This window comes from Vigna radiata, unplaced genomic scaffold (genome assembly GCF_000741045.1).
Source record: "Vigna radiata var. radiata cultivar VC1973A unplaced genomic scaffold, Vradiata_ver6 scaffold_111, whole genome shotgun sequence".
Classification (NCBI taxonomy): Eukaryota; Viridiplantae; Streptophyta; class Magnoliopsida; order Fabales; family Fabaceae; genus Vigna; species Vigna radiata.
In genome coordinates, this window is record NW_014543596.1 from 650,052 (window position 1) to 671,371 (window position 21,320).

General features: G+C 32.8%; 1 protein-coding gene and 1 pseudogene across 3 annotated transcripts; both read left to right on the forward strand.

Annotated features, from left to right (window-relative positions):
- Window positions 1–4,846: 4,846 nt before the first annotated feature.
- Window positions 4,847–15,561, forward strand: LOC106754555 (transcription factor MYB3R-3). Of its 3 annotated transcripts, XM_022777970.1 has the most exons (10): window positions 5,470–5,599; window positions 5,799–5,850; window positions 6,086–6,143; window positions 7,175–7,640; window positions 7,718–7,856; window positions 9,431–9,525; window positions 9,602–9,705; window positions 9,953–10,081; window positions 10,682–11,789; window positions 15,247–15,561. In XM_022777970.1, exons 4-9 carry the CDS (start codon window positions 7,611–7,613, stop codon window positions 11,775–11,777), a joined length of 1,593 nt encoding a protein of 530 aa, XP_022633691.1. In that variant the 5' UTR covers window positions 5,470–5,599; window positions 5,799–5,850; window positions 6,086–6,143; window positions 7,175–7,610; the 3' UTR covers window positions 11,778–11,789; window positions 15,247–15,561. The 3 variants fall into 3 exon arrangements, with proteins under 3 accessions (XP_014492068.1, XP_022633691.1, XP_022633692.1); XM_014636582.2 differs by lacking the exons at window positions 7,175–7,640; window positions 7,718–7,856 and adding an exon at window positions 4,847–5,004 and having other exon boundaries at window positions 5,421–5,590; XM_022777971.1 differs by lacking the exon at window positions 7,175–7,640.
- A 3,640-nt stretch (window positions 15,562–19,201) lies between these two features.
- LOC106754527 lies at window positions 19,202–20,876 on the forward strand (annotated as a pseudogene).
- Window positions 20,877–21,320: the final 444 nt, after the last annotated feature.

The window sequence follows — 21,320 nt, forward strand, 5'->3', positions numbered from 1 at the left end:
TATGTAGTGTCTTTTCTGAATTTCGAATTAGAATACATCTTATGGTTGTGGGTCTCTCTTTGTCTCAATTGAGATTTTCTGAACATTAAATTCAGAATTTTCTCGATCATAGCAATAAGCATTACAAAATGCCGACGATTGTTTATTTTTTCAAATAATGTTAGTCATTTCTTTTGGATATTGGTGGCATGCTTGTAACATGTACGACACTTTTAAACCTCGTTCAACGAACTATGATTATGTCCTCTCAAATGTTGTTTTGATTAAAGCATAAATTGGTAATGAACGTGCTCCCTTTAGCACAAAGTTCATACACTTACCAAGATTTATGGTTTTATGACTATATCCTCTATCAAAAGCTTGAGACCACTTCTTTTTGCGGGAAGTCACCTCTATTTACCACTCAAGAGAGAGAAAATATTTTGTTGACGAATCCTTTTTACCGTATCTTCCACCGCGGTGATTTAATTTCATCCATAGCAACGAATATCACAGAGAAAGGGACAGACACAAGTTTTTTAAATTTATCCTTGGAAATTATTAGGGTTAACTCTTTCATTTCTTCTTCGTCTTTAATCTCTTTCTTTGTCTTTTTTTTTAGCTATGAGTTCATATACAATCCCATGTAATCTTGAAGTGAATAAAAGAAATTAAAGAAGTTGAAGAAACTAAATATTCGGATGAACCTCATGCAGTCCTACATGTCCTTTGAAGTGATTGAAGGGGCTGAAGTTGAAGAAACTTAAGAAATGGAAAAAGGCAAAGAAGAACGAGAATTGTTTAAGGACTGTTATTTGGTTTTGATTTGGCAAGAATGGATTTGTTGCCTTTATTTATGTAATTTGTATTTTTTTATTACATATAATGCTAGTAAAGAAAGTATAATTTTTTCCCAAAATTGTGTATAAGTATAATGTTGGAAATGCCTTTTTCATTGAACAAAAGAAAGTTAAAAGTAAAAAATTTAACAAAATTTTGGACCAGAATGCAGGCAAACTCGTGGGCCCGTAGGCCAGATGATGAGGCGGGACGAGCTGTGATAACAAACCCACTTTTCAAATGTGGGGTGTGTTGGTATCGGAGGGGGTATTTTTCGAAGAGTATAACGCAGCGGAATAAAACTTATAGTAAGCGAAAAGCATGTTCAGTCACAGTTAAAACAAAATTGGTCCTTTTTAGCAACAATAATTTTCTTTCAGAAAATTAATCAAACAGTTAATATGCGTAAAGTAAAATGAGTGTAGGGAATAAAAAAAATCACACGAGTATTTTTATACTGGTTCGATTCAACAGAATCTACGTCCAGTCGTTAATCACTGTAAAGAGTGATTAACAGTTCCACTAAAAACAGTTTCACAGATTTACAATAAGTGAACAAAATATAAAAGAACCTTCCTTCGACGAGCGAACCGGAAGAAGACCACTCTACCAACTTGAAGAGAACCGCTCCGGCAATCGACCAACGATTCGCGAGCTTCTCCTTTCACAAGACCAGGCAGAGCACCTTGCTTCCTTCGACGAGCGAACCGGAAGACGACCACTCTACCAACTTGAAGAGAACCGCTCCGACAATCAACCAACGATTCGCGAGCTTCTCCTTTCACAAGACCAGGCAGAGCACCTTGCTAACTCGAAGAGAGTCTACTCTGACTATCGACACACGATACACGAGCCTCTCCTTTCACGAGACCAAGCAAGGGAACTATGAACAAAGCTTCTGAGAACTTTCCTCTGACAAACAGTGTTCTATTAAGCTTTTCTCTGTTCAAAAAACGTTGCTTCTAAAGATTTCAAAAACCAATTATATAGCCAAGTACACTGAATGCCAAAGGTCAGCTCCCAACTGCCATGAATAATCGATTATTGTAAGTGATAATCGATTATTCGAGTCCGTTACAGAGTTTTCAAAAAGTGATAATCGATTATATGAAGTGATAATCGATTATTCAAGTATGACATGTGATAATCGATTATTGCTTCATGATAATCGATTATTCTAGTACAAAATGCATGTGATAATAAATTATAACTTGTGCATAATCGATTATTCCAGTAAAAATTACAAGGTTTAATATTTTCCTACTACATCCAAAATCTACAAGTTGCAGATCATCAAAACACATCTTCAGGTTTTACCAATACTCCTTATTGGTAACAGGGTGGGCTTGCCCGACCCACAATTTTCAAGCCAAAACGTGGGGCAGACCAAAATGTGCCAGGTTGGCCCTCATTGTCATATCTAGTTAAAATGTAGTAGTAGAGTAGAAATACGTCTGTGAGGCTAGAAAAAGATAATGTTATTGTAATTCCTATGTGGAGAGGCTGTTGGAATTGTATTGTAATATTTTTTGGGTAACTGAACTCTCTTGTATTGAGGTTTGATGTAAACAATTTTAATTCTCTGTACTTTTACTTCTTGGATATTTATCTATGCTTTCATTCACTAGTTTATGGTTTGATTTATGCTTAATGATGAATTAACAACTTATATATTTAACTAGTTTGGGTTGAGTTGGAAAACTAGTCCCAAACTATGGTTCAATCAAATCTTACTTTTGTTAGAGGCTTCCATATGATCTAGATGATGAGTTGGATAAAAGAGTCTTACACTTAAGGAAAAGATTGGTTCAACCAGGAGTCTAAAGTTCTTAGGTTCTAAGTGCTTGAAACAACAAATAAAGTTAAAAAAAATTGATAATAAAGACTAAAACTAAAGTTTTCTAAAATTGAAAGACTAAATTGTACCATAGTTTAAAAATAGACTAAATCCAAAATCATCCCAAAATATAGGGACTAAAAACATATTTAATCCTTTTATATTTTAGATGCAAGTTTAAATATCACAATTTTTTTTATCAGTACAATATATTTATTATGGTTGACTTTTTTTTTCATTTTTTAACATATTTTATATATTATTATTTTATTTATGTACTAATCTAATCTATATGTGAATTTGTGTGGATGAATGATATATAGAAAAAAAGTTCATTTATTAATCAAATTTATTTTGTCTATTTAAAATGTTAGCTTTATGGATTTAATCATTAAAATGGTTAAATTAGTTCTAGTTGGCTTCTACCTAAATTGAAACTTTAGAGATAAAAATAAAATGAAGGAGAAGTAGTATTTTTATTAAAAGTGGTCATTAACTTTATGATTAAAATTAATTGTCAATAAAATTTTTATAAGCCAGTAAATTACGTAGACACAGGGTTATGAAATCGTATATTTCAAAATATTTAAGATATTGATTCTTGTATTTATTTTTTTTATACAAAATTTCTAATAATAACTTTCGCGAACCTTATTTTCATAAAATAAAACTTTACTGATTAGTAAAATTCTTCTTTTTATTTATTTTTTTTCCATCATGAATTCAAATTTCAATCACGTATCAATCAATAAATCAGTTTTCAGATTTTGATGGTAACTAAATAAATAGTTTCTTAAAAAAACAAATTAATTACTATAGTTTAGATTCATCTTTTTGTTTATTCATGTTTTATTTTTCAATTTTATCTTTTAATAAATGTTTTTTGAATTAAAATAATTAACCTACTAATTTTATTTTTTAAGTAATTTTTTATTTAATCATTTTCTTTAAAATTTAACCATTTTTAAATTTAAATAATTGTCTATTATTAAAAAGTTGTCTACAAAAAAATAAAAAATAAAAAATATTTTATTATAAAAGTCATTTATATTTTTTTATAATTATAATTTAATTATATTTTATTATTATATAAAAATAAACAGAAATGAACATTAACATATACTTTCACTAGTATTAATAAGTCATCTAATTTAATTTTGACAAATTTATGTAAGGAATTAAATTAAATGGTTTCAGTGTTGACTAGTATATTTTTGTGTCATATTTTCTTGGTAAACTTTCCTAATAAATGTTTTTTATCAGATAAATTGTATGACTACTTTTACTGTGATTTTTCATCTTTTTTCATCTACAAGAATTTTACTTCATAGAATCTTTCATGTAGATTAATACAATCATCACAATGTCCCAAAGCTTATAATATTTAATTTATGCTTGTAAAAGGCGACTTGCACTAATCAATAGTGATTATTTTAATGATAATAGTTCTAATTCAAGTAATATTTTTTTTTCATCAATAAATAATCTCATGCATGGAAAATAAGTGAATTATTGCTTCGAAAGTGAACTTTGAAATAAATTAAGTTAATAAAAATATTGGTCTATATTTGTTATAATTGGTATAAAAGTTATTTCTCATATTAAACAGAAATATATAGAATAAAGTATGCAAGATATAATACAATATAAAAACAAATACAAATAAAAGGTACTATTTTTTAAAGGATTGCATGAATGACACATTAATTTTATAATAACCCTTGCTTTTAGCCGTTGTTGTGTCCTCCTAACATAATTAATTATGGCATTAGTTACTAATAATTAATAAATAGTTTTTTAACCTTCTAATTAGTTAGAACGTTTCCTTCTTTGACCTCAAATCTTCACTACTCTCTTTCATCCAACGGTTCAAAATCACCAGAGCCTAAATCTGGTACCTAAACTTGTTCGACCTTTATCGCCGTCACGCTTTAAGTGCCGTTTGAGTTTCAAACTTTTGTTCCTTAAGTAATGTTCAAAACCAGCCGTTAATTGACAGACTATGAAACCATGCCTAGCACGTGTAACGGTAATTCACGGCGACGTCACGTCGGTGCTCAAACATTTATTATTATATACTATTATTTATTTATTTATAATCATGTTATTATTAGACTTATATGTATATTAGTTACATATGCACACATTTATGTAGTAGTAAATAAATAAAATTCCGTTTTTATATTTTAAAACTAAATTTCAATTTTCCATTGTTTCAACGTTCGAAGATTTTTTTTTTTTTTTTTCGAAACCTTAGCTCAGAGAAGAGAGAGAGAAAGGAGAGAAGGCATCGTGGTCTCTCTTCTATGAGCTTCACTTCGATTCCCGCCACTTCTCTGAAAGCATAGGTACTTCACTGTTAGGAGAAATCACGATTCTTTTTTTTCTCAATTTATTGTTATTTCTTATCTGTTTTGTTTTTTTTTTTTACTCTGCAAAATTCGGATGTTAATTTCCTTTTATTGATTTGATCGAAGTCTTTTGGTTTCCTTTTGCTACAAAGGACTCCGAATAGATTTTGTTTGGGTGGTGCGTTACCATGTTTCATGTGAGATTTTTTTTGGGAGGGGGTGATGAAGGTTTTGATCTGATGATAGATTTTAAGATCTGGGTTCTGTTTATATTTGTGTTTCACTGTGAAAGTTTAGAAAAATTTCAATTTGAGCTGGGTTTTTGGGATGTTTTGATGATTGGCGTATGGTGGGGTTGTTTTTTCTTTTAAAGAATTTTCTTATAAAGATGTACGCTATGATTTTTTTCTTAGGATTTTGAGCTCTTGAAGCATATGGCTGAGGTGGTGAAATCCGAGGAGTGTTGCCAAGAGAATAAGCAGTCAACTGCTGCTTCCTGCTCCTCTGTATCTGAAGGCAGTGGCAGTGCAATTCACAAGTCTCCTGGGATATGTAGTCCTGCATCCACATCACCTTCCCATCGGTAACATCCGTTAAGTTCGCTACTTTTTCATTGCAGTAACAGTCATGAACTGTGATCATTATGCTCTACCTTGATGGTAGTGTATTGTTCTTTGCTGCATGTCTATGTGGAGTGACTGTCCCTTCTTAGTGTGGACATTTTTCTCCACTTTGATCCCTGCTGTGATCTATATGCATTGACTTTTGTTAAATGAATGTTTTTGGCACAGGAGGACTACTGGTCCTATCAGGCGTGCTAAGGGTGGTTGGACAGCACAGGAGGTTAGTCTTTACTCATTGGAGACAGCCGTGCTTGTTTAATTATCAATTTTTCTGTTTAGATATGTTTTTGGTTTCTAGCAAGCAGATTAAATAGTGAATTCAGCTCAGTTGATTTTATTTGTGCAAGTGTAGTTCAAAATTGTTATGCCTGTCCTTTCAATTGTTGCTGGTTTTATAGAAATTAATCATCGTTATTATTATTATTTTTCTTAATATTTCATTTAACATGATGCAGGATGAAACATTAAGGAATGCTGTGGGAGTTTTTAAGGGAAAAAGTTGGAAGAAAATAGGTATTTGTTAATATTTACCGTATTTAGTCCTGAGTTCTGACATAACTTGTTATTGCTGCATTGCTTTCTCGATGGAGACACCTGGTTCAATAAATCAGTGATGATCTTTATATTTGATTTTCAAATTTATAACTGCAATGCATGCTGATTGGTACTGGAGTGAGTACTTGAGCGTAACCAATATCTATGAATGAAAAGTTAGGATTTGGATCTCCAAACTAGTTTAACTAAAATGCACTATAATCGTGATATATATTGTTTTGCTTCTGTATCAGTGTTTCCAATATGTAAAGCAGGTCCATCCATCATCTGTATTGGGATAGATTGAGCTGGTGTTAGGAACATGAGAAGATTCATAATGAAACTTGTTTATATGCAAATTATGTTATTACTATTGATGCTTTTATTGGTATAGCAGACTGAAGCAAGAGAATTCTGAAAAAAAAAAATTATTCAACTTAGGCACAACTCTTGAGGATAATTTTTAGTTAGGCTTGAAAATTAGGATGGGATACATATTTCTTTGAATAACCTATTGGTTTATATACTTTAGTCCTGATGATCAAGGAAATAAATGTCCGTCTCACTAAACTGTATTCCCATGATTTTTGGGATTTATACCGGTTACTAACTAATTGCATATTAAAAACTAGTTATACAATAACAATAACAAAGTGCATATAAATAAATAAATAAATAAATATATATATATATATATATATATATATATATATATATATATATATATTCTTTAAACAGCATACAGATTCTTATGCTCCTCAGCAAGATAGTGAGTATGTATTCTTCATTCCCATCTTGGTTACAATTCTGTCAAATGTGGAGCTGTTCAACCCTTCATGAGATTTGTGCAAGCTATTCTTGGGTGGGTGCATGTAGAGTAATTGTTAAGCCAATATCAAGTTTCTCCTTGCTAAGATGCCTATTCACTTCAACGTTCATAGTCCTATCATGCTTAACAGTGTTATGAGCTATGTTGGTTGCTGATTTATTGTCACCGTGGATTTTATCAGGTCCTTTCTGAGTTGAAGAATACCCAATAAAACAGATCTTGGGGCTCTAATTTGAAGTTTCCCTTGTCTTGTTTATGTGTAGAAAAAGTGAAACACACTCAGATTGATTATGCATATGAAGAAATGAAACACATTTAAGCAAATGTGGGCAATCATAAAAAAAAAATTATAATACATTGATTACATTTGTATGAGTAGTAGAGGGAAACTATACATTTGTATTAGCAAGCTAAAAACTGTGCTTCTTTTATTGATTAAACAATACAAGCCTGTGTATAGCTAGCTCACACATCTCCCATTGAAGATTCTCGACGAACTGTAGTTACAAGAATACTGCCCGCATGGGTAATTTGTTTATTCTTGGGACAAGGTGGATATGTGAAGTGTTTGGACCAGTGTGTCACGTGATCTGTGGCTCATGAATCCAATAATCTAAATGGGAATGGAAGTATACCTGAGTGCCAAAGTATAAATAAGTACCTGTTGGTTTATCTAGGCTGCCAACCCTTTGTACCCTTTCCTGATTAATTTGTTGTTTTTCAGGCTTATTCTTTGTTAGTTCCAGCAACAGCAGCAAGAGCATGCCCTTTTTTCTTTGCATTGTCCCCATTGTTGACCAAAGGAGGTTTCCATGCACTTTCCATCATTTCTCTCGGGTGTAATATGCAGTTGGTTTATCTAGGCATGCCCTTTTTTTATTTTTTATTTTTTTTTTTGTTTTTGGAACCATTTCAATCCGTCAGCAACCATGGCTGAACTATCAATAGTTGGGGTAGGCATTGAACTCTTGCTGTCTTTCACATTGTAAAATAGTCAACGTGTCATTGAAAAATTTAGTTTGTTGTTTTCCCAAAATTTGAATTCTGATTTAACAAAGCTGGAATTCAAAGCAACAAGGAAGTCTGGATTCAGTTATGCTCAATAATTTCCTTCAGAACTGCTGCATTATCAGAACATCTAGTTTCTATCACTTTATGATTATAGCATCATCCATAGAGACTTCAGTTGATTATCACATTAATAATTATTTTGATCCCTTGTTTTGTCACTAGTGTTGTCAATTATATTTGTTTTACTTGAACAGCCTGTGACTTTGGAATAGGTTTACTGCATCCCATGTTTTCTCTGCTATGTTGATAACAATACAAGTGTCACTAATTTCTGGGATCATTAATTCCATAGCCAAGCTGTTATCATGGAGTCTTCTCTGTCCCATGCTGCAAACTTAGGGTCAACATTTATAGGCTGTTAATAGTTAGGTGAACCTGATTTCCTTTGCATGTATAGACAAATTGAGACCATTTTGTATAGCTCTTCAAATTCAGCCTATACTCAGAACGGATACTTAGCAAAGTCCACACCACGTGATCAAAGTTTGTAGGTTAGACATTGGTAAACCAGTGCATATATATAACTGACAGAAGAAGTTATCATGTCATGATTGCCTATCAGAAAGAGAATGGCAAGCAGAGAATTATTGGCCATGAAGGCAAATTCACTTTGGAAGGATTTTAGGGTTTCAGTAGAAGGCACATGAGATGTAGTCTGTCAGGGGACAGGAAGAGAGAGTATTAAAAAGGTATACTCTAGAAGGAATAAGACAGGTAATAAGTGATTAGGATGGTATAATTAAGAGCAAAGATAGAGGCGAGAGATTATGAAATTTGCAACAGAAAGCTGTATTTCAGTTGTAAAGTAACATTTCCTTGGAAGGGCATGTTTTCCAATGAGAAGTGAATCCTTCTTTTTTTCATTCTTTTTCTCTTTCTTTTTCTTTGGTCCAACCTAATTTGGAACAGGTCTATCACCATCTATAAAATTTGGGCTGGTATATGTGTTTCATGAAAATATCAATCAGTTTATGTACAATGGTCTGTACATTAATTAAGGAAACAAATGTTCTGTGCACCTTTTGTCGCAAGTTTTGGGATTTACACTTGTTACTGACTAATTAGGTATTATAATTTAATTATATGATAAGATAACATAAAATATATACATACTTGAAAAATCAGGTATCACATGGATTCCCACTGTTTTTCATTTCTTTAGAGCTCAACAGGTTTGAATGAAACAACTAAACAACTAAACAACTAAAACTATCAAACTTGGTTTTGGATCTTTCAATATAATATTTATTCATTATTTGTTCTGTGATGGACTATTGTCATATGTATAAACCTAGGAATTTGGTCATGTGGGTTTCATGAAAACGCTACGCTCATTTTGGTGACATATTTAAAATGTGGAATGCAGCTGAGTTTTTTCCTGATAGATCAGAAGTCCAGTGTTTGCATAGATGGCAAAAAGTTCTTAATCCAGAACTTGTTAAAGGACCCTGGACACAGGAGGTTGAAACTTAGTCCTTTCCTTCTTTATTAACATTCCTACAATTTTATTCAATTAATAAGTTCTCTTGGTTTACAGGAGGATGATAAAATTGTTGAATTGGTGACAAAATATGGGCCAACAAAATGGTCTTTGATAGCCCAGTCTTTACCTGGTCGAATTGGCAAACAATGTCGAGAGCGGTAAGTTAGTTGAAGATCATGTTCAAGGTTTTTGTATCTTTTTTGAATCTTTTTATTGATAAATAAATGTTTCCCACTATATCATTATATATAAATTTTAGATTTGTTGCTTGCAAACTTCAACTTTTGAAGATCTTAATTTCATGCGAATGTCCTTTTGTTTAAACTGACAATTTGAATACAAAGACCCGCTTTTAATACGGACTACTCAGATTATACTGGTTTTTTTCTTTTAATCTGTTTTCAGGTGGCACAATCATCTTAACCCTGAGATAAAGAAGGATGCCTGGACTTTGGAGGAGGAATTAGCCCTGATGAATGCTCATCGCATACATGGGAACAAATGGGCTGAAATAGCTAAGGTCCTTCAAGGAAGGTCTGTTTTCTTTCAGTTCGTTAGTTATTATAAAGGAAATTGAGGTCATAGAAAAAATCATGGAATATAATCTGAGTTATTTGAATTGTGAAGTATCACCCTGGGCTAGTGTCCGAAGCAGCTTTGTTTTTCTGGTGGTGGTATTCTGGATTTATTTCAGTATTAATATCTTGAAAGGATATATTCTTATACTTTTTAAAATAAAAGTTGAAATTCGTTAAGACAAGAACATATTACTGGGAAATATTCTTATATATTTTTTTTAATGTAAGACAAATACAAGATATAAAAAAGAAAAAAATAATGTAAAATAGATCCAACAAAGCTACCTAATCCTGAACATAAAGTTCTGAAGATTTTTTCACCTTTTAAGGAGTTGAGTAAGCTGTTCAAGTTTTTTTTTCAAAACATATTTAGAGTGAATCCCTGCAAAAAAGAATGACAAAAGATACTTCAATGAATGTATGAGTTATGTAAGAGTGATGGCACTCGATGTTGATTTTGGACGTCCTCATTGAAGATTTATTTTGTGATGGGATGGCATGCCATTTGATTTATTGCGACACATGCTAATATTTGCCTGTGATTTTTCTTTTGCAGGACTGATAATGCAATAAAGAATCATTGGAATAGTTCTTTAAAGAAAAAGTTAGATTTTTATTTAGCTACAGGAAGACTTCCACCAATTCCCAAGAGTAGTCCACAAGTTCCTGTTAAAGATACAATTAGACGTTCTGCTAGTAAATCAATACTTGTTTATTCAAATAAAGAATTAAATGCAGCTGTTGAAACATCCTCTGAAACTACAGCCATCAGTAAACTAGATGACAGTGGCAGGAATCAATTTGAGTCCTCGGGAACAGTTAGAGAAGTTGGTGATTCTTCAAGTGTTCCTGCAAATGAATCCGCCGATTCTGACTGTGTAGAATGCAAGCCTGGATCTTCCAACATCGATCTTAGCTGTAGCAACTCAGAACAAGTGTCAAAAGCTAATTGGGCAATAACTTATGGGCCAAGACCTGACAATTCTGGACTAAATGGAAACTCAACTTTTGAACATTGTACAAACAATGGTAACATGAACACTACAAGGTTAATTGGAACGTCTTTGCACGAAAGTCCAACCTGTGGTTCTCTGTGTTATGAGCCACCACAGTTACATGGTTCAGTTCCCATAGATTCTCTTTATTTAAATTATATCTGCCAGCAGAATGAGTTTTGTTCGAGTCCAACCTTGTCACCTCTTGGTTTCTTCACTCCACCTCGTGTAAAGGGTGATGAATTATGCACTGAGACACCTGAATCAATTTTGAAAAGGGCTGCCAATACTTTTCCAAATACTCCTTCCATATTGAGGAGGAGGAAAACTGGGTTCCAAGCACTCACTAGTCCTAGTAAAGTTTTGAAGGTAGATAATGATACACGTTCTTCTAATGAAACAGAGAGAACCAATGATGATTCTGGTTCTAGGCATTTCTCCAGCAGTCCGGCAAGCCATGGCAATGTGATTGACATTCCCAGTAATAAGACATTCAATGCATCTCCCCCATATAGGTTAAGATCCAAGCGAACAGGGATTGTTAAGTCAGTGGAGAAACAACTGGAGTTTGCTTTTGACAAAGAGAAGAATGATGACAAGAGAAGCAATATCATGACAGAAGATTGTCTCCATGAAAAGAAATTGGTTGCCACGTAGTGCTCAAAATTTGTAAGTCATTGCTAATTATTGTTCTTTAGATGTATTATATTATCTTTCTGCTTAAGCTTTAAGGCATCAGATAATTGACTGTCTACTAGTGAATAAACCAAGCTTTCTTGTTGGATGAAGTTGATCCGGAATAACAAACTCAATCCACTAGTTTTTTTTTTTTTTTGTTTTTTTGTCAGAATGTTTGCAACAGAAAGGATATTTTTGTTATCCGATTCATATAGTTTTCTTTCTTATACAATTTGTTGAAGTCTTATTTCTCCACCAAATGAGAGGACAAATTTTATGATCTCAAACTAGATGTTATTTAATATGATTATCTTATTCTGTTTAATTGAAGTTGTTTATTTATGCATTCAGTTATCAATGTTAATTGTGATAATCTTTTTTGTATCACATCACTTCTTTTGACCTATAATTGTGATCCCATTTCAATCTCGCTTCTTTTTGCAAGATACAAAATGGTTGGATTAGCTCATTATGTGTTAGAAAAGTTTGTATTATCCTATGAGCAAAAGCTATTTTGTACTATACATATGTAACTTATAACTTTAGGGGTAAACTCTATTATGTTTTTGTTTTTCCTTCCTTAAGGCTGGTTTTCTCTCATACTTTCTCATGCACCACTTTCCTGTGTGTCTCAGTTAGGTGCCTGTAGACCACGCACTACCTTCCGGTCATCGAAACACCACCATGTTGCCTCCTTAGTTTCAATAGCTTTTTTAGTCCCTGTTCCAACCCTCATACTCACACTTTCCAGCCCAATGCAAGTGTTGGTTCTCTTGAAACCTAGGGTGCTTCTCTCCCTTTTCATTGGACTTTTGGTTACAAAACATCTATATGCTAGACCCACATGCTCATTTTTTTCTAGGTCTACAACAATTACTTCAAAGAAACTTGATGGTAAACATTATTAATCTTTGTCTGCAGTTGTTGAGCTTTGGTTTTCTTGCATAGGTTTCTGGGATCACTTGGTAAAAGACAACAATGAAATATTATGAAGTGTTGACCAATGGAGGAAGTTGGACTTCCAACTTGGTGCTTTATTGTGACAATATGTGGAACCTAAATATATTGGGAACCCTTGGATTATTTAAAACATGTAAATACTTTTGTTAAGAAGACATAATATATTTGCAAATGGCATCTATCAAACAAACAAATGGCATGAAATTTTTCATCATTGAAGCTCAATCTCCTGTTGAGGAGTTATAGATGTTCTTAAGCTGACTCACAAGGAGAAATCAAGCAGACGTTGGACAAGTTATATATTGTTGTGAACCTCTATTTCGTGTTACTTCCTTTGTCTTTGTGGTTGTGTTTTGTACATGACATATTTCTAAATCTGGACAATTTCTTCGAAAGAGGCATCAAATTGTGTTCCTAGGATATTGTCGCCTCCTATAAGGTACCTTTGCTAGTTTCCTGAAACAAAGTACCATGTCTGCAAGTTTCACCTTTTTTTAAGTTGACTCTGTACATCATGTCTTGCTAGTTGTTCAACCCTTGTTCTTTGCCTCTCATGACTCCTTTAAGTCAACCCACCTGTCCAAGTTCCCGTCCTACTTTGAAAACTAACTCACTAACATCATTGTTGCAACCTATCATCACTGTTGGCCAAAAGTGACTCGTCCAATATTACATGGCAAGTCCTTTTCATCAAGTCCTTCACCATCATCACTTAATACCGTGATCCATGATAATGAAGATTCTAGTTGGCCCATTGTTTTTTGAAAATGTACTCGTTCTACCTAGAATCCTCATCTTTTTAACAGTTTTCTAAGTTATTATCTGTTATTTCCTTCCTACTTCTCATTCTCTTACTGTTATTATAAAAAATGTGACTAAATCACTTGATTATCCTGGATGACAAAAATGGGGTGATATTTTGTCTCCTGTAGCAAAAATGATTATTATCCATTTTGCTATGCCAGCTCTCACCATTCACCTCTTCAACAAATTGGATATTAAGAATGTTTTTTTTTTCATAGTGATATGGAGGAAGACGCCTATGTGGAGCAATTACTTGGTTTTGTTACTCAGGAAGTTTGATTTGGTTTGTAAATTGAGATAGTCTCTCAAAGGTTTCAAGCAATCTCAAGTTGCTTGGTTGGAAAATTTATAGAAAAATCTTTGGGCTAAAATGCGGTTAGCAAATCATTCAGTCTTTTTCTTGTCATACATTTCCTAGAAAATGGGTTTATCTAATTGTGTATGTTAGTGATATAGTTATTAATATTGCTTACCAAGATTTGTGCAAATACTTTCAAACCAATGATCTTGGGTGTCTCAATTACTTTCTAGCCATTGAAGTGACTTGTTCGAACAAAGGTATTGTGATTTTTCAAAGGAAATATGTTTTAGGTATCGTGAAAGAAACATGAATGATTGTAGACTCGTGGATAGTCCTATGAATTCAAATAAGAAATTAGTGCCAGAACAAAGTGAGCTTTTCTAAAATCCAAGGAGTTACAGAAGATTTGTGCTGGCCTAAACTATCTTTTGCAGTTGGTGTGCTTAGTCATTTATGCAGGCTTCTCACGTTTATCACTGGAATGTTGTCCTACACATGCTCATCTACCTTAAAAATACATTTAGGGCAAGGTCTACTATATGAAGATAAAGAAAATATCCAATATCTAGATATTTTCATGCTCTGATTGGGTGAAGTCTCCTACAGACAAACGTTCCACTGTTTGATATTCTGTTTTCATTGGAGGGAATATTATTTCTTGAAAGACCAAGAAATAAGATGTAGTTGTTCGATCAAGTGCTGAAGTTAAATATAGGGCAATTGCATCCGTCACTTGTGAACTTATGTAGATAGAACAATTTCTTCAAGAGCTGAGGTTTTTGTGAAAGTCAAAAAATGAGGATGTATTTAGATAATAAAAGAACTCTTCAAATGTTTCATGAGAGGACTTGAGAGAATATCAAAATCAATTTATATGTTTAAAGCTTGGAACATACAATTTTGTATGCTCTAGCTTGAGGTGTAGTATGAGAATAATATATATTATCTTCTAAACAATGGTTGTTATCTAGTGCATCTATCCATAACCTAGAATCCTAGGGTAAACTCTATTATATTTTTCTCTCTCCTTAAACTTATGTTGTATGTCACACGAAACAAAGACCAAACTAGATTTCAAGCTTGTTCTTATCTGATCTATGGGGTACAAAATGGAATCATTCTTTTTGTTTTTGTTTCCTAAGAAAAGCAATCAAACAATAAAATGGTTCCATGCCACTCACCATTAAACATCCAAACATCGTCCTTCGGATTATTGGTCTTTTTTTGTATAGCTTTAGCAATACGATTGAGCAGGTTTATTTACCTTTATCTCTTTTGGTAGGAGATAGTGTTTTTCCTTGCAGCTTTTGTTATCTGATGGTCAATCAATCTTCATCAGTCTAGTAGTTATGAATCCTAATAACTCTTTCTGAATTGACACAGGGATCATGATTGGACTTGGTTGAAGCTGGCTGATTGTTTTCTAAATTGTTTGAAATGTTTACCAATATTATAAAGAAAATTCAGTGCACGTTCACAATGACTTGCACTTGTCCACACCGATAGTTGGCTGTCATTTCCCTCACACCTGAACAACATAATTCAGCAACAGTAGGGGTCTGGTATGTGTAGAATAAGAATTGAAAAGTTCCATTTACTTGTGGATACATATAGCTAGTTGTATTTATCATATTTGTACAGTTGTCTTAGGAAAAATAAATTTTCTCAAGTGTCATCAATGTTCTTAGATTCCTTCAATCATTTTTCTAAATAATTTCGGGCCCAAACTACTAATAAGTGTGTAATCCTTACGTTATCGCACCAGCTGCTTTGATGTACACTTTACATTGAAATTACTCTGATAGTCACTGAGGTGCTGCAGCAAATGGAAATAGAACATGCTGAAATGCAATCTGGGTATTTTAGAAAAAAAAAAAAAAAAACTATTTTGTTAACGTAGTTTGTCTGATAAAAGTAAAAGAAAAAGAAATGTTGCAGCAAACTACCAAACTCCTGTACGGTAAGGACAAAAGCAATTTTCAGTGGAGTGGCAAAATGCTTATAGATTGGAAAGAACACCAACTCTATTTGGCATTAAATACTTCAGTAGTTCTAGCAACGAATGATGGACATACTAGCGGTTAATGTTTATCTACCTACGCAATGTTGTAAGTAGACCTTAAATTGATTTTTAGTATGAGTTTATTCTTAATAATATATAAATATACAAATTCATAAAGTTATTGTTTTAAAGGTTTGAGTTGAAGCTGATGTCTATTTCTTTTATGTAAATTTCTTAATGACTCATTAATATTACATATGTATATCTTTTATTGAAGAATCTAAATGTTGTTAGCTCTTTTGGAAGTTGTGATTCTATTTAATGATTTTGTGTGTTTTTTTTTTTTAATTTATCATTTATTTTGTTTGGTTTAAATTTTTTATAAGTTTAAATTGGATTAATTTTGGCTTTTAATATTTTTTTGGAAGTATTGAATAAATGGAAAAATAATTAAAATCAATTTTAAATGTATAAGACTTACTCTGTGTTATATAGCTAATGATAGTATAACATTTAAAATATATAGTAAAAGTAAAAATTTGTCTTGACAATTATAACTCAAATAGTTAGAGATAAAAAAAGTTCATTTTAATAAAATACTTCTTTGTAAATAAGTACAACTTACGTTATAATTTCTACATAATAAAAGACATAAACATAAGTGATATTACAAATATTATTTTACTTTGAAATAGTTAGCTCTTCATAACATTATTTTGAAATTTTACCTAAATGTGAATATCTTTCATTTTTATTTTTTCAGAATCCTTTGACTAACTTGTCTAACTTGTCGGAAATCATAGGAATACTTAACTGCGTAAATGAACGCATGACACAACTTAATATAAGTTGTTTTTCATTTTAGCCAATTATTTATTTTGAGAAAGAAATTGGTAGTTCAAAACTTATTAGCTTTGTTTATAATTTTTGTTTACTTAAATTGTTGTCACTAACTATTTGGTTGGGTTAATATTTTGAACTTTATTTTCATTAGTTTTATTCTAGACTTTTTTCGGTATTTAAAGTAGTCTTAATTTTTGTAATTTTTGTTCAATTTTAGATCGTTCAGGACATCGTATTCATGTCATCTATTATTACTCAATGAGGTGTAAATTTTTCATATATGTAACAAAGGTGACATGGAAGGTGGTAATTGAACGTGGTCACATCATCATTTTCAATCTCTCACCACCCAAAACCCTAGTCACATTAGAACAATCACTTCGTCATTCAACCATTGCGAAATTCGCCAGTCATCAAAACCCCCCACCACCATCTCTTTCAACCTCACAAATCAAGAAGTAGCATCCACAGCGAAATCCCAAAAATCACGAACCCTTACTCACAAAAAGCCCCAAATTGTGATATTTGTTTTCTCCTTTACGCCATCAAACCTACAAAAAAAAAAACAGAACCCAAATCATAGAGAACCTCCACACCAAAACCCTCATTAACCACCACAATAGTTCGAGAGTACTACGAATCCTAAATCGCGAGATGCAATCCCACAAATCACGAACCTTAACTCACAAAAAGTCTTAAATCGCGAGCCAAATAATAATAAAAAAAAACAGAACCCAAATTGCAGATAACTATCACACAAAATCCTCGTTAATCACCGCGATAGCCACCGTAGTAGTTCGAGAGCATTGCAAAATCCCAAATTGTGAATCCTAAATCACAAGAGATTCTCCATATGTTTGAACCTGCAATCCCAAAAATCACAAACTCTAACTCGTAAAAGCCCCAAATTGTGAGATTTAAAAATCACAAACCCTAATTAGCAAAAGCCCCAAATTGTGAGATTTGTCTTCTCCACGCCATCAAACCTTCAAAAAAAAAAATAGAACCCAAATCAAAAGAGCCACCACATCAGAACATAATCGCGAACCAAGCACCTGTCACATCCTTTCACACCTCTATCTTTGAACAACAACCTCCACCACAATAAAACCCTAATTTTGGGTGGAAGATGAAACTGTCACGTGGTATTCCCTCATTGGACAATTGTCACGTATATGAGAAACTTATACCTTATCTAGTTAACGTGGACATAGTGACGTTAACGACTTAGATGTTATCATAAAAAAATGGCCAAATTAAACAAAAAAATACAAAAATTGGGACCACTTTAAACCTAATTGATGAAAATTGGGACAAAAAAGGTATTAAACATAACTATTTAGTTGTATAATCAGACTAATTAAATAAATCAAATGCGTTCATATTCTTATATTAAAAATATGTTGTCTAAATGGGCCACTTGACCCGGCCCATCACAGGTTGGTCGAACCTGACTCAACCCACTAAAAGTTGGTGGGTTAAACGGGTTGGCTCACTGACTCACTTAATTACAATATTTTTAAAATAAAAAATTACAAACTTTTTATAATTCAAATATAAATAAATTTCACTCCCAAAATGATGTTAAACTCAAAACAATTCAAAATAATAAAAAAAAGTACAATACAATCCACTTATAATGAGTGGTATGGTATTTTTAAGATTTTATAAGATAATAAATTAATAAAAATAAAATTAGGTGGGTTGGTGGGTCAATCCGACTCGCCACGGGTTCAACTTGAATGAGTCGAGTTTAAATGAGTTGGGTTGAAAATTGGCCCACATAAAAAATGTATTTTTTTCCAACTTAACTCGATCAAAACCCGTGGTGACTGAATTGGCCCGCGTATTGTAACTCATTTTTACAACTCTAACTAAAAATGACTAATATTCTTTTTTTAATTTCATATAAATATATCCCATGTCCACAAAACAAGCATATGTTTTTTAGTGACTAAATTTCGAAGTAAGTAAGAGAATTGGATCTTTTATATATAAAATAACAAGAATTTTAAGTATGAGTTTGAGAGTATTTTTGTTATAAAATAACATGTGTATTTATAGGATATTAGGACATGTTAAAATTTATGTGATTTAAATAGACAATATAGTCTGTTATAGATATATTATTAAAAAATATTAATGACTATTAAAGATGGGTTAAATATATTTTTAGTCCTTCTGTATTGGAGTTTTAGTTCCTCCTTCAAAAGAAGGTACAATTTAATTCTTTAAGTGTAGAAAACTTTAGTTTTAGTCCTCTAAAACTAACCACGTTAAAAATCTACTCATGTGAAAACTAATACCATTTTTCTTTTCTCACCTTTTCTCCCTCTCTCTCCTTTGTCTTTCTTGCATCTTCTACCCAACCTCCACCTCTTCAAAAACATCATTTACAATGCAAAACCTCCGCTTCCGTCTCCTCCGCTTCCGTCTCCTCCGCCTCCGCCTCCGCCTCCGCCTCTGACTCCGTCTTCACTTCCCGTTCCAATCATGTCGACATCGAACGGCCACCTCATTCCGATGCTTTCTCTTCCTCCATCGTGGGCCAAATGCGGATCCATGGAGGGTCATCAAGAGGTTATCAGTGGCTACGTGAACTCCGTGACTTGCTAAGATGGAAATAAACGCAATGCTTCCTCGTGTTTGTTCACTTTTTCTGCTTTCTCAAAAATGAAAAAGTTGATTACGAATTATAATGGATTAATTGTATTACAGTAGAGTTTTGCAGTAACTCTGGTTGTTTTCATCCTTTAGGTCTATCCATGTGTATGAATGCCTGAAATTTTAATTACTTAAACTGGNGCAGAAACGTTCTCGCACTATCATATGTGGAAGAAAAGATTCCAAGCGGAGTTTCAATGAAAATCGTTTGCGCTGTCAATTCCCTTGTCCAGAACGGATAGTAGTTTATTGAGACATAACTTTCTACAGCGTTTCCAGAACCCTACGATTTTTCTCAGGATTTCTTGTGATGGAGACTATATACTGCCAATTGTTGTAGGTAGGTGTCGCATGTAGACGTGTTTTTTTAGTTTGTTTGACTTTTTTCAAAAATTTAACTTTTATTAACTTTGTGTCTTTGTTGGTTCAGGAAAGATTGCTATTGAGAAACTTATGGACGAGGAGTTTCAACGAGAAAATGAGGTAATTTTAAAATTGGTCCTTGTGGTTGTTCAAGTTGTGTTTATTATTATTATTATTATTATTATTTATTATTATGATTGATGCTTAGCATACGATGATATTACAGGATTGTCCTTATCAGTTCCAGTTTGTGAAAAATCTAGTTGGAAGATTAGACCATGAAGTATGAAGCTTAGCATTTCCACTTTATATTGATGCATGTGGATATGTTATCAATTCCTGTTGTTTTTCTTTTCATTTAAATTTTGTTTATTCTGATGCTTGCATTATAGGTGTAGTGAGATTGCTGCAACGAGTAGTATTTCACATCATTCTTTTAGCTTCCTTAATTTGCCTTGCATTCATGAGATTCTGCCTGTATGTAGGAGGATCATTGTCATTTTTCCTTGACCTTTCCATTATTATGCATTCTTCCTGATTACATGTATCTCTATGTGCCTAAAAATTGGCGTTGATCTTGAACTCATTTTTTTTATTAAACACCCATTTACATTGAATTCATTTTTCAAATGCAAATTTGGTATTAAATAAATAATTCAACCCAATTTACACTTTCAGGTGATAATGGTGAGAATTACAGAGAGTGGTCAGCACTTTGCTAGATTGTACATTAGCCAGGTTTTGAAAGCTATTCAACTCATAAATAATAAAACACCTCTATTTTATGTTCTTTCATTATAAAACTTAATTCTTTCAGCCAGGGAAAAGTGATCTTATCAGTGTGGATGCACGTCCCTCAGATGCTATCATCGTTGCAAATAGATGCAAGGTATGAATTCTATGTTAACCTTGCCAATATTTGTTATCAAAACTTATGTTGAGCAAGAATCAACAAAAACTATAGTTCATCTATTCTTATGCAAAACTCCTAGTAATATGCATTATGTACATAAATGATGGAAAATGCACTTGTATGATTTTAAAGTTGATTTGTGCAGGTTCCGATATATGTAAGTAAAGAAATTGTTTTCACGATGCTATTCGAATTGGTTATGGAATGGAAGACGAAGCATCGGAATGAGGTGGCTGTTCGATGTCAACGTGATTGGAAGGGGAAGTGGAGACGGAGTCGGAGGTGGAGGCAGAGGTAGAAGAGACAGAAAGAACTGGAGGCGGAGGTAGGGATCTATGGTGGCTTGCATTGTAAATGATGTTTTTGCTGAGGTGGAGGTTGGGTGAAAGATGGAAGAAAGTCGAAGGAGAGAGAGGGACAAAAGGTGAGAAAAGAAAAATTGTGAGTTTTCCATTAGACACATCAGTAGATTTTTAACGGAGTTAGTTTTAGAAGACTAAAACCAAAATTTTCTAAAGTTGAAGGACTAAATTGTACCTTACTTTGAGAAAGAAACTAAAACCAAAATCGTCCTAAAATAGAGAGACTAAACATATTTAACCTATTAAAGATATAATAAAATTACTCAAATTTAATAAAGGATCGTTATAGCCGTATCATTTAACACATTTG

Excerpts from the sequence above, each read along its gene's own strand:
- LOC106754555 (XM_014636582.2), top strand. The coding sequence starts at position 5,442 with ATGGCTGAGGTGGTGAAATCCGAGGAGTGTTGCCAAGAGAATAAGCAG. Across the intron at positions 9,526-9,601 it reads AAGGACCCTGGACACAGGAG|GAGGATGATAAAATTGTTGA; the intron begins GTTGAAACTTAG and ends CTTGGTTTACAG. Across the intron at positions 9,706-9,952 it reads GGCAAACAATGTCGAGAGCG|GTGGCACAATCATCTTAACC; the intron begins GTAAGTTAGTTG and ends ATCTGTTTTCAG.